The sequence below is a fragment of the Sturnus vulgaris genome, chromosome 4, assembly GCF_052056855.1.
Source record: "Sturnus vulgaris isolate bStuVul1 chromosome 4, bStuVul1.hap1, whole genome shotgun sequence".
Taxonomy (NCBI): Eukaryota; Metazoa; Chordata; class Aves; order Passeriformes; family Sturnidae; genus Sturnus; species Sturnus vulgaris.
The window spans coordinates 68,509,621-68,522,258 of NC_142246.1; the positions used below are offsets into that span (position 1 = coordinate 68,509,621).

Genomic DNA, 12,638 nt, shown 5'->3' on the forward strand with positions numbered 1-12,638 from the left:
GTAAAACAAGGTAAAACCACCTAAAGTTATTAACTCTTCTCCATTACTTGACCATAAAACAAATAAATAGATCCAGACAATTACCACTGCATTTATTTTTTTTTATAACATGCTTGTGCAGGGAAGTTTTAAGCTGCTGCTACAAAAAATAAAAACAGAGTTATAAAACATATACATATTTACATATATTACTTGTAAGACATAAAAATATAAGTTATTTACAAATACAAATACCTGAACAGCACAGATGCATTTTCCTTGACTGTTGGCACTGAGTAAGCAGTGAAGTAAGATTGTTTCCAAAGACTTAATGCAGTCAAGAACTAAGTTCCTCAAAGTTTTGCTTGAGGGAGTTTATCCATCACTTTAATGAAAAGTGTGTTTTGTATGATACTTCACACACAATTTGCTACACATAAAGAAAGTAACCCTCCCCTTCCTAACTTTATACCAGATTTTGGAAGACTCTCTGTATAAGCTGAGTAAGATCAGTCACTTTACTGGGAAGTCAGTGAGTGAGTTTATTAAGCTCTTGTGCCGTGACACCCGGTTTCCTTTAATCAGTGAGGACCAGCTGGATTGGTAAACATTACAAGAATAGAAGACAGACAGTGCAGCTTCTCTTTGATGTATTCTGGCAACTTATCATCTTCTCCATACCTAGAGTGGCAAAGCAGCATAGAAAAATAAAGATGCTTAAGTGATTTGTTTTATTTCATGACAATTTAGTTAGTTCAAAACACTACTTTCCTCGACCTCTGTGTTTATAATACTATGCACGAATAGTGGCTGTACTCTGGAGACCAAGTAGATGCATACCCAGCTTGTTTAATTCATTTATTATCCAGAGTTCAGTCAGCTATGGGTGCTTCTCTTTATTTAATAAGCTTATCTAAGCTAACCAACTGTGAAGTGATGGCAATGCTAAGGTTCAAAATTCACAAACCAAAATCAGTAGCAACTATGACGTTACCTGATGGACAATAGGACTGAGTTACCTGGATGTTTTTATGGCAGGAACAGACTCACCTGCTTGTCTGGCCATCTGGAGAAGTGTAAGTGATGGAAGAGACACCTGCTTGGGCTACCAGCTGGGATCCATCATTGAACTGAACCCATACTGCTCCACTGGTCAGCTGATGAGAGAAGTTACATTGTGGTTTGAGCATATGAAATACAAAATTACAAACCTAGAACTTTTCTAATAATGGAAGCTGAAAGCTTTTCAAAATTGCTGAAGGGACTTAGGCATTTTGGTCAGACTTTTAAAGATAAAGATTGCATGGATATTACTTCGGAGTGAGTAGTCTCATGCTGACTTCCTCAGGTTTCAGATGCTTTAGTTATCCTTGTCAGTGTCAGATAAATAATGACCTTTAGCTTAACCACTCCTAAAAAATTTTATGAAGGGTCAAGCACTAAAAAGAGGCCCATTTGTGACAGTTCACAGCTACACACAATTTAAAGTTTATTTACATCAAGAGAACTTTTTCCTGTTAGGACAGGAAGCTTACTTTATCTGGATTGCAAAGAACAATGTTTTAAGCCTAAGGCCTATCTAATAGAAAAGCAGAAGGAAAGTGGCTTTGCAAAGAAACGTTTTCCTGTTGTAGAGGAAGATGCGTTTCTCTTGCACAGATCTGGTATATATCTATTAAAAACTTTGTCATGATACCTTTGCATTTATATTAGTGAACAGAGAAGTTAAACAGTTTCAGTTTTTTACTAGAGTAAAATTTAAATGACAAAGGACACTGAAATAGGTAATAATAGCCACAGGTAAATGTGGTAAATGAGATATTGAACTATTATTTTGGTTTCTTCTACATATGTAATTCACTATGGTTTTTATCTAAGAGACTTATTTAGAAGTATCTTTCTGCATACAAATTTTAGACTTAAACTTAGTGCACAACCGAATGATTCCTCACATGTAATGTAAAGTTAATGACTTAAAAATACATAAATCAGTAGGAAAAAAGAATAGACATGCCTCCTTTATTATTAATTTCTCACCTGAGAAGCCCAACCAACATTTTTCACAAAAACAGATTTGACAAGTTGAGCTGAATTTGGACTGCATTCCGTTTGATGAACAGAGGAACAAGTCTTTTCAACAGTGTTAGTCAGAAGCATAGGCTTTTCACAGGACACCACCTAAAACCCAGAGATGCACATAATTAACAGAATTAACAGCCTTGGCATTAATCCTCCTGATAAGCTGTAGTGGTTAATTCCCACCTGTTCATGTATACAGACAGATTTAGCCTCTATGCTTCACTGAACAGCATTACAGTATAGAAACCCCACAGGGACACAACTTTTTGTTGTCAGTTCAGTCAGGTGGAAATGGTCAGATTCTGTACTACACAATCAAACAGATGCAGATCCAGCAAATGTAGGTTGATGTATAGCCAACAAAGCTCACAATATAAACTCAGTGTGCCAAGACCCCAGTACAATTCAGTCAGCTGAGGAAGTTTTATTAGGAACCAAAGCTTGGTGGGCCTTTTAAACAAACCAGATGAAATTGCTCACAAAGCCTTACTGGCTACATGAATATCTTCACTTATCCTTTTTTATATACACACTAGCACTTGATTATTTCAGAATACCATCAAATGCCAACACCCTTTGTGACACCATTTGTTGTACAGCGCCGAGGGCACATCAGAGCTCTCAAACTGAAGATTGTGCTGTCTAACTCAAGTAAGCAATTTTTAAACTTTGTTCCTAGGAGGCATTTGTGGTAACATTTTGGAGTGTTCTGATTTTTCAGATGCTCTTAAATCCAGATATCAAAAGTTAGTTGAAATCAAAGTTAACATTTCTAGTCAGTATGCTCACAAATGGCTAATAAAAGCCTATGCCCATACAAATGTAATTCCATTAATTCAAGTAAAACAGCAGTATGGGAGACTGGTCTCCACGGTACATCCTTGTGTACTTACAGGAGCACAGTTTGGAGTCTGAACTGGAGTAGAACTGGCAGCTTTATTTCTATCCAGTGCCACAACTTCTTTTGAGTAGTTTGTCTTGTCCAACAGTGGAGGTGCTACAGCATGTGGTGATTCAGTATTACCAGGTTTTCTGGAAAAATAATGAGAAAAATTGAGAAAGGTCTGTCCAAAAGGGATTAAAGAAAGGTCTGTCCAAAAGGGATTAAAGAAAAAAGTGAGGAGACATAGCTCTTCCTTCATTTCACCATGGACCATCCAAAACACCTGATGGCAGGAGTCTTCTGCAGAACTGTTTTTCAGTTCAAATACATAGGTATTCAATAAATAGTCAATAAATACATAAATATTCAAATACATCAGTATTTTGAACTTAAAGATATTACCTTCCAACAATTATTGGAAAAAATGGAGCACTTCCACTCCACTTCTCTTCTTCCAAAATAGCAGATTCCAGTGCAAGGCATATACGATGTCCCTGAAATGAGGAGTTTATTAATGTTTTAAATTGAGAATTGTAGAACTATTTCATACACGTTTAGTGTGGCAAGTGAGCCCACACAAGGAAATTTCAACAGTACTGCATTTTTTTAAGTTACATAAAGCAGTTTCATCTGTTGTGTTTAATCCTTTGACCAGACAGCAAACCTGCTTTACAAACTAGTAAGAATTTCCTCTCAGTCTTGCTTGTCACCATTGTAACCATTACCTCTACTCTGATGTTCGCTCTTCCAAAAAACACCATCCTCCCTCCTTAACAGTGTAATGAAAAACATGGAAAGCAACACAGGAAGCACACTGGTGAAAGGGAAGCTGAATTTTCAGGAAGTTGTTTTGCACTGGAAAAGGTCTATGTAAAACACCTTACCTCATTTGCATGGTCCATATAAGCCTGGATTTCCTTCTTCAACCCTGCTTCACTTTCTCCTTTCAAAGTGAAGGATTTCCCCGACTTTTCAATCACACGAGTTATTCCAGCTGTCTTATGGATCTTTGTTCCTGCAAGAAAATGGGAATACTTTCAGTGTGAGCTGTATAAAATAAGAGTTTACCATGGAAGGCTTGGAGCAGGGACATGCCTCTTACTTAGTAGGTTAACTGTCAAAGGTAGATGTAAAGAAGAGCTCATTAATAAAACCAAAGTATAATTTAAGTAACAATTTTGCAACATGTACTCCCTGAAGAAGATAACAGTAAGGAACTAAAGAATCAACTAATCTACAAGTGCTAGAATAAAGGCAGAGTGTCCAAAAACAGTTTATAGTGCACTGTTTTCTTCAAACTGGAGTGGTGGTTGTTTAGTGTTAGGCAATATTTTTGTGCAGCCCTAAAAGAATGATTTACCTATTTGTATAACTGCAAAAATGAATACATACCATCATAAAAACAAATTTCAACGTCTGCAGGGGGTGAATTTTCCATCAACATGCACTTGGCATATCTTGTATAAAATGTCACTTTGGGGGTTTTTGTTCTCACCAACTGCACAAACTTAGCTGCATACTGGTATTTTTTCCAGTACTTTTCTAAAAAAGAAAATTTTCAAGAATTTAAAATTTAGCAGATTAAACACTGTGCACCAGCTTGAAGAGAAGTAATTTCAATTATGTATTTGATAGCTTAAGGTTGTGATTAATATTTAAGTATTTGACAGGTATGTTTAAAGAAACTGACTTATTTCCACCAACAGCTCCCGGTATGAATGAGGAAAAGATTACAAGAGCTTTAATTGTAACACACTACATTGTAAAGGGGAGACTCCTTAAAGCTTCCTTATAAAAGGAACCAAAACCTGTGGGTTACACTTCCTTGTGAAGTTTCAAAACATTTTCCAGTTAAACTGTAGTTTGAATCTAATTCTGAAAGGAGTTTTACTTCAGAGTAATCTGAAAAGTAATAGATAAAAGCTATAAAGTCACAAGATTCACTTAAAATATCACATTAATCATCAAAATTTTAAAATAAATTTCAGGTTACCTGGCAAGTTGTCAATATTATATGTGCAGATGCCTTCAGGAGGAGCAGGAGGTCTGTCATCAAGAAGGAAACCTCTTCCTTCATTTGGATGATAAACTGCAATCTACAAAAAGGGAACAAAAATTGTGTGTAGTTGCAACTTAATACAGCACTCTGCACTTTTAACAGGTATGGAAACAACTCACATTTTAATTAATTACTATGATTTACCATGAAAGCTCTATTCCTCTAATTATTTAACAGCAGCACATTTTCACCAATACTCCACCTATTCCAAAAGCCAAGTCTAATTTTTCTCTGAAATAATTGCTTGCTCCCTATGTTTATATGGCTTTATTATGGAGGGGCAAAGTTTACAGCTGTACATATATAAACAGTGTATTTCAAAAGAATTAATCACTTAAAAAAATCCAGCTCTGAATGAACTCTAGGCCCTTTATACAACAGTGAAGAAATAAAAAATGTACCACATTTTTGTGGTACTCACACACATTTCCACTGTGGTACAATGTGGTACTCACCACATTTCCATCACAAGATATTCTGAGAACTTCTTTCACAAGCTCCTGTGAACGGTGTTCTTTCAGAAACTCCATACACACTTCCCCAGTATCTAGAATGCTCACCTAAAATATATTAAATATAAAGTTAAACAAAAAGACCTTTACTTTCTGCAAAAGGTAAGATATCACTTTTTTTCCCTGCACAAATGGTTGAAAAAATGCTTTTCTTTTTCCTTAAATGCACTTCAAGCTGATAAATGCTTCTTACAGTAGCTTTTGTTATTAGTGCTAATTTTTTTTAAAGCAGAGCACTTCAAGATGACTGAAGGGTATCAGCTTGGTAACTGAGGGTGTAACAAATCAAACACAGACAGGTCTGCCCTATTATGCTTAAAGTATTCTCTATACAAAAACTAAGATTCATTTTATTAATATGATTTAAAATAAATTATTCTAGATGAAGTTCCCTAGAAACACTTGTTTCTATTTTACCAAGTGATTTTTAAGAGACAGTCACACTATATTAAGCACTTCAGTTGTTCCCATTTTTAGAACTGATACTTACCACTGCATTTTTTGTTTTTTGCCTGATGGGTTTCAGCCTGTGAGCAGTGAGAGGTGACACAACACTTCGCAGTGTAGGTTTCTGGTGTGCTGATGGTTCTTGGCCCCAAGTTTGGTTTTGTTCTGGAGCTGACCAAAGGCCACATGTAGGAGATGGTTGAATTTTCTCCTTTTTGCAGAGAACTCCAGGGATGCATGTCTTTGGATTTCTCTGGTTTAAAGAATGTGGACAGTCAGCAGCTGCATCATGATTCCTTATATCTTTTAAGGTGTTACATGCATTTTTTGGTGCATCCTGCTGCAGATCCAGATGGTACCGAAAACCTCCATGTGCGTTACTCTTGCCAGTCAGGTCTGCAGGTGGTCTCAAAGGAACTGAAAGCATCACAAGGGGACATTGGAGATTCAGAGTCATAGCCAGAAGGAAAATATTCTAGTATAGCTTTAAAAGCTTTTCAATGGATTATCTTAGAAGGCTTAGTTAAGGGAAAAATGGGATTTCTTTAATCCTCAGGCCAAATCATCAGGCCTTCTAGTACCATCAATACCAGTGCTAGCAAAATTCCAGTGCTACTTAAAATAAGCTGTTCCTATATTTGACTGATGATGGTCTTCAGTTTTTATACATCAAATAATTTTAAATAATTTATAAACAAAATACTAAGACTTCAAACAGATTTTTATACAAGAATTTGTTTAATCTGTTGAAAAACAGCTTACTTATCATTCAGATAACTACTAGTAGCAAATTTCATACAAGTTCCAGTTTATCGAACTAGTGTTTTACCATCTGCCAGAGGTTTTAGTACTCCAAATGTTAAATACATACTCCAAATCCCTTGTTTTATTTTTAAAATCCTTGCATTTATTTCTTTTAAACACCTGTTTTTATATTTAACCTTCCCTAGTTTTGATATTTAAGCCCTTGATCAACTTTCATCTCACCCATATCACTATTGTGCTCCTTCTGCTATGTGGCTGAACAGTTGAGAAGAGACCAAAAATTAAACAGCATTATTCAGACCATATGTTCTCTGATTCTAATTCCCTGTAAACAAGAAGGAAGGGAAGGAGCCCAGTAATACCGAACCAAAAAAGGCCAGAATGGATTTATGGTTTATTCTTATGATTAAATTACACTATTTGCAAATGATGTAATATGATGCACAACAAAGAACACCTCCTTCTCTTCTGTGTCGTTGTCCTTTCCTCCACCCATCCTTCTGCGGCCTTATTATCTTTCTCCTTCATTGAGGCACCATCTTCTCTTTAGTTGTATTTGCACAATTAAATTAACAGGGCTTTCAAGTCACCTGCTAATATTTTGTCATATATTTAAACTGACTCATTTACACAACTGAGTAATTAAGTCAGGGTCTAAAATTATGGTTTCCTCTTTGTTTTGTTTTTTTTGCTAAAACAGTAGTACAAAATAACGAGCTTGTTTTAGGAAACCATGTATTCAAATTCAATGTACAAAGAAATAAAAACAAATAGAAAATCCCACTGAAACTATTACAGGTCACTAACTTGAGTGGAAAAATACACAAGTGATGAGTAACACACCATTTGTTTGCATGCTTCCAAGCCACTGCTGCATCGTCTCAGCCTGGGACTTCTGCTCTAACAAACCAACCTGAGGCTGCACTGGGCACAGATAATTAGAGCTACAAAATAAAAGTTACACACATAATCAAGATTGCATCAAAGACACTTGCACAATAAAAGTTATAATGCTACAGCTGCAGAAACCACAACACCTAGAACATTTAGGAAATGCAGGTGGCATTTAATAGCTCTAGGCATCATAGAACATGCTTCTGTTTCATGGGGTAAAGAATAGGAAAATGAAATAGTTTCCAAATGGAATGAGAAGTTATGGTAATGCTGCCAGCAGTAGCTGTTCTTACATCTAACTCTTAATTCACAGCCTTGGAGAAGACAGTGATGACATGACACCCTTGACCCCTGTCTATCTCACTCAGCATAACAAACATGCAGCTGAAAGATGCCAATCCTACCACCCAAAATTACTTGAATTTATATAAAATACAGTCAATCCCAAAAACTATAAAGATTTTTTACCAGCTTTTTAGATGATGACATATTTGTAGCCACAGGTGAATTCAAGATATAATCCACATGTTGAAGGATAAAGAATACACACAAAACCAGTTACTGCAGAGTCACTGTTCTGTTGTAAACTCATTCACACTGAGCTCCTGTGAGGTTTTTTTATCTCCATAGCCTGAACCTGTCTGCAGTTTCATATAGTGATGATGACTACTTCCCCATTGGCAATGGCTCACTTATCACCAAAAACACAGAATATAAACCATCTAATTCAAGTCTTAGGACCTTGCATTTAAGACTGCTGTGCCAGCTAACTACAGGTGTAAGAGGCTTTCCCATAATCAAAATGTATGTATGTAAAAAAAAGTTGCAACCATTAAGTTAATCCCCGCTCTCACATTAATATTCTCTCATGTTTATATTCAGCATGGCTTTATGAAGTCATGGGGAACAAAACTAGGCATTACAGTAGCATTTGAATACATTTTTGATTCATCAAGCATTTCTCAAAATAGAATATACATGCCCATTGCATTTCTCAAGATAGAATATACATGCCCATTGAACTTTGCTTACTTGAGGACAGTAAAGAAAAACTTCTTACTCCATTTACTTTTTTTACAGGAAAAGTGCTTGTTTGTCTTTTCATTGCACTGATTTGCAAAGAGAAAATATAGGAAATTTTGCCAGTTCTTAATGTACAGAGAAATGCAGGAACTAAATATAGAAGTCCTTATATTAAAACAGAAAATTATTATTTTGATATTCTGCTCATGGAAAGTCTATAGAAAGAAGCCAGGATTTTAACAAAGAAGGTACAAATAAGTACAGAACTCAATTTCAGATAATTATCTATGATTGACACTTTCCTTTCTGGTACACCATCTTTATAATCAATTGCCTAATCTTTACTAAATTATTTTGTTTTATCCTCTCTAAGCATAAGAAAAGTCACCTCAGGAGATCAGCAAGTAAAAATGTTGATAACTGCACTTTGAATGCTTTCTCCCCTCATCTGTCTCTTCTACAAAGAACAATTAGCAAGGCTCTCTACTACAATTACTGTGGGCAAAGAAATATTCAACTTGCTGCAAGTGGAAAGAAGACAATACGAGAGTTCTAAATTTCATCTGAATAAAAAACTGCTTCTTACTGTGGCTGATCTTTTACAGGTGGAGATATCTGCTCTTCAAAAGAACCAGAAGTACTAGAAGTCTTCTCCTTAAATATTTCTCCTATATCAGTATAGCTGTTGGCAGGTGAAAAGTATTCTGTGTTTTCTCTCGTTCCTATTTTAGGCTTGGAAAGCACTTCCAAAGAGTGACATCGATCCACGATGCTGGAAATGCCTTGAGTCTGGCTGTGGGATGTGCCAGACCTGTCAGAGGAGTGGGCTCTTCGGAGGTAGCGGGAATGTGGCCTCTCCTCATCAGGCTGTGTGGTTCTTCCTCTGCCACTTACACCAATTTCCTTTCCCTGAATTCCCCACTGTCGGAAAGAACCACTTCCATCTCCCGATGAGTTATTACTGGAATTCTTGTTTGTAGGAAAAAAAGTAATTTTATTTGGGAGTGGCTGTCCAACTAATAGCTTCTTCTTTTCCTTCAAGCTACCGCTGGTACTGATGCTGGAAGAGCCCGTGAAGGTTGTAGAGATGGTGGCATTTCCACTGTCCATGGAATCTTCTGAGGTTCCCAAATCTCTGCTCCGTGCAGAGCTACCCCTGGACATAAAAGGATGATCCAACACTGAGGAAAGACTCAAGCGATCTGCCGGGTTTTTGCGCAGTAACCTGTGAATGAGGTCCTGTGCCTCTCTCGACAGGAAGGCTGGCATTTCATAATCTGCCAAGACCACTTTATTCAGCGTGTTCCTGACCGTGTCCGTGTCAAAAGGCGGCTTTCCAATGAGAAGAGTGTAGAACATACAGCCCAGAGACCACACGTCCGACTCCAGCCCGTGCGGGCTCCTCGTGGCTATCTCGGGAGAGATGTAATTCGGAGTTCCACACATGGTGTAATGCTTCTCATGAGGCATCTTCAGCTGAGTGGCCAAGCCAAAGTCAGCAATCTTGACGTTCATGTTACTGGTGAGTAAGATGTTGGAGAGGGTGAGGTCCCGGTGCAATATTCCATGGGAATGGAGGTACAGCATACCCGTGATAATCTGGTGCAAGAAGTGTCGTGCTGTCAAAACAAAAGCGGATGTTATATTTGAAATCATAGCTCTGAAGATAACTCAGCTTTAAGTCTGCTATTCATCTTGCTTCTATTGTTTCTTATTTTTAATACAAGGAATGTTATAAAGCCTTTTAGGTGTCACACAGTGAAATTAGAATTAATTTTCTGCTTTCTACTTTAAGCAAAATTGCACGGCTTTGTTCTAAGTTCATGAAACAGGACTGGAAATATTTTCAATTGGCCTTTCTAAAATTAGGTTCTTAAGAATTCAAGCTAAGTTGCTCATCACTTTTGGAAACAGATACAGGTTAAACTAATGGTGCCTGTATAGCAGTACCCCATTAATTCAGTCCTGTGGCCTGGGTCCCAAAAAATCCCTAACTATAGCACTATCATGGAATTAAATTAGAAACTATGATAGAGAAGCAAGAGGTGAGCAGTGAGTTGAGTCTGGAAGCAGTAAAGGCAAAAGTTGCGAGTTTTCCTGTTCTTTCCTCTTCCCAGTCTTGACCCGCATTTCAACACAATTCTAAGTACAAAGGTAATCTGTACCTTCAAGCTGTCTCTGCCTTCTAAGATCACCATCTTTTTATACTCCAAATAGCACAGAAACAAATGTATATAGAAATACAAATGAATATATGCACGATAATAATTAATATCTAGATTATCACTTCACAAGATTTTAAGGTATAGAAACTGTGATGGCAGCTTTAAGTAGTTTTCCTCTAGAATTAAATATTTATTAAGTGAGACAAAACATTAATGCAGAGGGCTCCACAGACCAAAAAAAATCTCACCTTCATCTTCTGAAAAGGGTTTCTTTCTGTTCTTTATGTATCTGCTCATTTCACCATTGTGACAGATCTCAAGTATCAAGTATACGTAGTTGCTATCTTCAAAATAGTTATAAAGCTGTAACATAAAACAAGGAAAAAATGAAATTCCATTTTGCAGACTATGCAGCAAGTCTCATATACAGCCCTCTCTACAAACCCCACGGTTCTTACCTCGAGTATAGATGGATGCTTTAGCTGACAATGTATTTTCACCTCATTCTGAACCCTCTGTACCATTCCAACTTTGTGCATGGCTTTTTTGTCTATCTGTAAGTGGATCACATCATGACTTAGATGTTCAATGCATAGTGGCCTGGCAATTTTTAAGTATAAGCAAGTTTTCACAAAGTTTAACTTAATATACTCTTTTAATGAACAAGTATAATAGATAACTGGAGGAACACCACAACTGAAAGCAGTCAAGTGTTACCAATACTAACACTTAATAAGTTTTTTTTAAATACTTAAGCAGAGAAACCTAAATCTGATTTTGCTGCGCAGATACGCTAAATATAGTCAACACTAAAAAGCATTTCTATTAATTACCAAGTCTATTTGGTTGTGGTGCATCTTTCAGAATCGAGTCCCACATCCGTTATATACAAACATTCAACTCAAACATCAGTACCCAACTGCATAACCCCAACCTGCTGCAACTTTGCATTTGGTCTCTAGGGAGACGGATACTTCCTTGGCCGGCTGCCTTACCATTTTGATGGCCACTTCCAGGCCGGTTTTCAGGGACACTGCTCTGTAGACCCCTGCGAAGGAGCCCTTCCCCAGGAGGTTCCCCACCTTGAAATCCTGCAAGAAGAACAAACCAGCCTCGTTAGCCTGAGGCTTTGTCAGACAGGCTTCGCAGCGCCTCTCCCGATGCGAACCCTCCTCCCACCGGAGGTGGGGAGCCCACACGCCCCCGAGATGCGGGCAAACACAGAGGCGGTCCGGGGGTACCTGGAGGGAGCTCTCCGGGGCCCGGCGGCGGGGCCCGGCAGGACCGCACAGCCACCCCCGCCGCATCCTCCTGCCGCCACCGCACTGGCGCTGCCCGGGGCGGCGCGGCCGGGCCGCCTTCCCGCCGCCTCTCCCGCCGCGGCTCCCGGGACGCGGGATACACCCGCCCCAGCTGCCATGGCAGCGGCCGCGGAGCCGCCGCTCCCCACAAACACGTGGGGATGGGGCGAAGGCGCGGGAGGAATCGCGCTCCAGACACCCGCCGGGAGCGGGACGAGCCCGCCCCTCCGCGCCCCGCGGCCCCGCACCTCTATCCTCTCGCCGATGCAGGTCGCCATGGCGCCGGCCGCTCTCCCTCGGGTCCCGCTACCGGTCGTGCCGAGGGCCTGGGCCGCGGTTGCCCATTAGGGCGCCCCGGGCCGCCCGCCCCGGCGCAGCCCCGCTCGCTCCCGGGCCCGGCGGCGGCCGCTCCGCGCCCCCCCCGCCGACATTTTGAAAAGTCGCGCCGTTACCCCCCGGCCCCGCCCCGGGAGGAGGCTGCGTCTGACGCAATAGCGTCGCGCAGCGGCGCGCGCGCGGCCCTCGCGGCCA

General features: G+C 39.3%; 1 protein-coding gene across 1 annotated transcript; it reads right to left on the reverse strand.

The window, feature by feature from the left end:
- Positions 1–71: 71 nt before the first annotated feature.
- On the reverse strand, positions 72–12,502 carry PLK4 (polo like kinase 4). The gene is made up of 16 exons (XM_088164174.1): positions 12,356–12,502; positions 11,802–11,897; positions 11,265–11,360; positions 11,055–11,169; positions 9,228–10,260; positions 7,568–7,668; positions 6,003–6,376; positions 5,456–5,560; positions 4,935–5,037; positions 4,334–4,483; positions 3,826–3,956; positions 3,344–3,435; positions 2,952–3,090; positions 2,017–2,157; positions 1,030–1,136; positions 72–660 (listed from the first exon to the last, which is right to left on the reverse strand). The coding sequence occupies exons 1-16, from the start codon at positions 12,383–12,385 to the stop codon at positions 561–563; spliced, it is 2,913 nt and encodes a 970-aa protein (XP_088020300.1). The 5' UTR covers positions 12,386–12,502; the 3' UTR covers positions 72–560.
- Between the last annotated feature and the right edge of the window lie 136 nt (positions 12,503–12,638).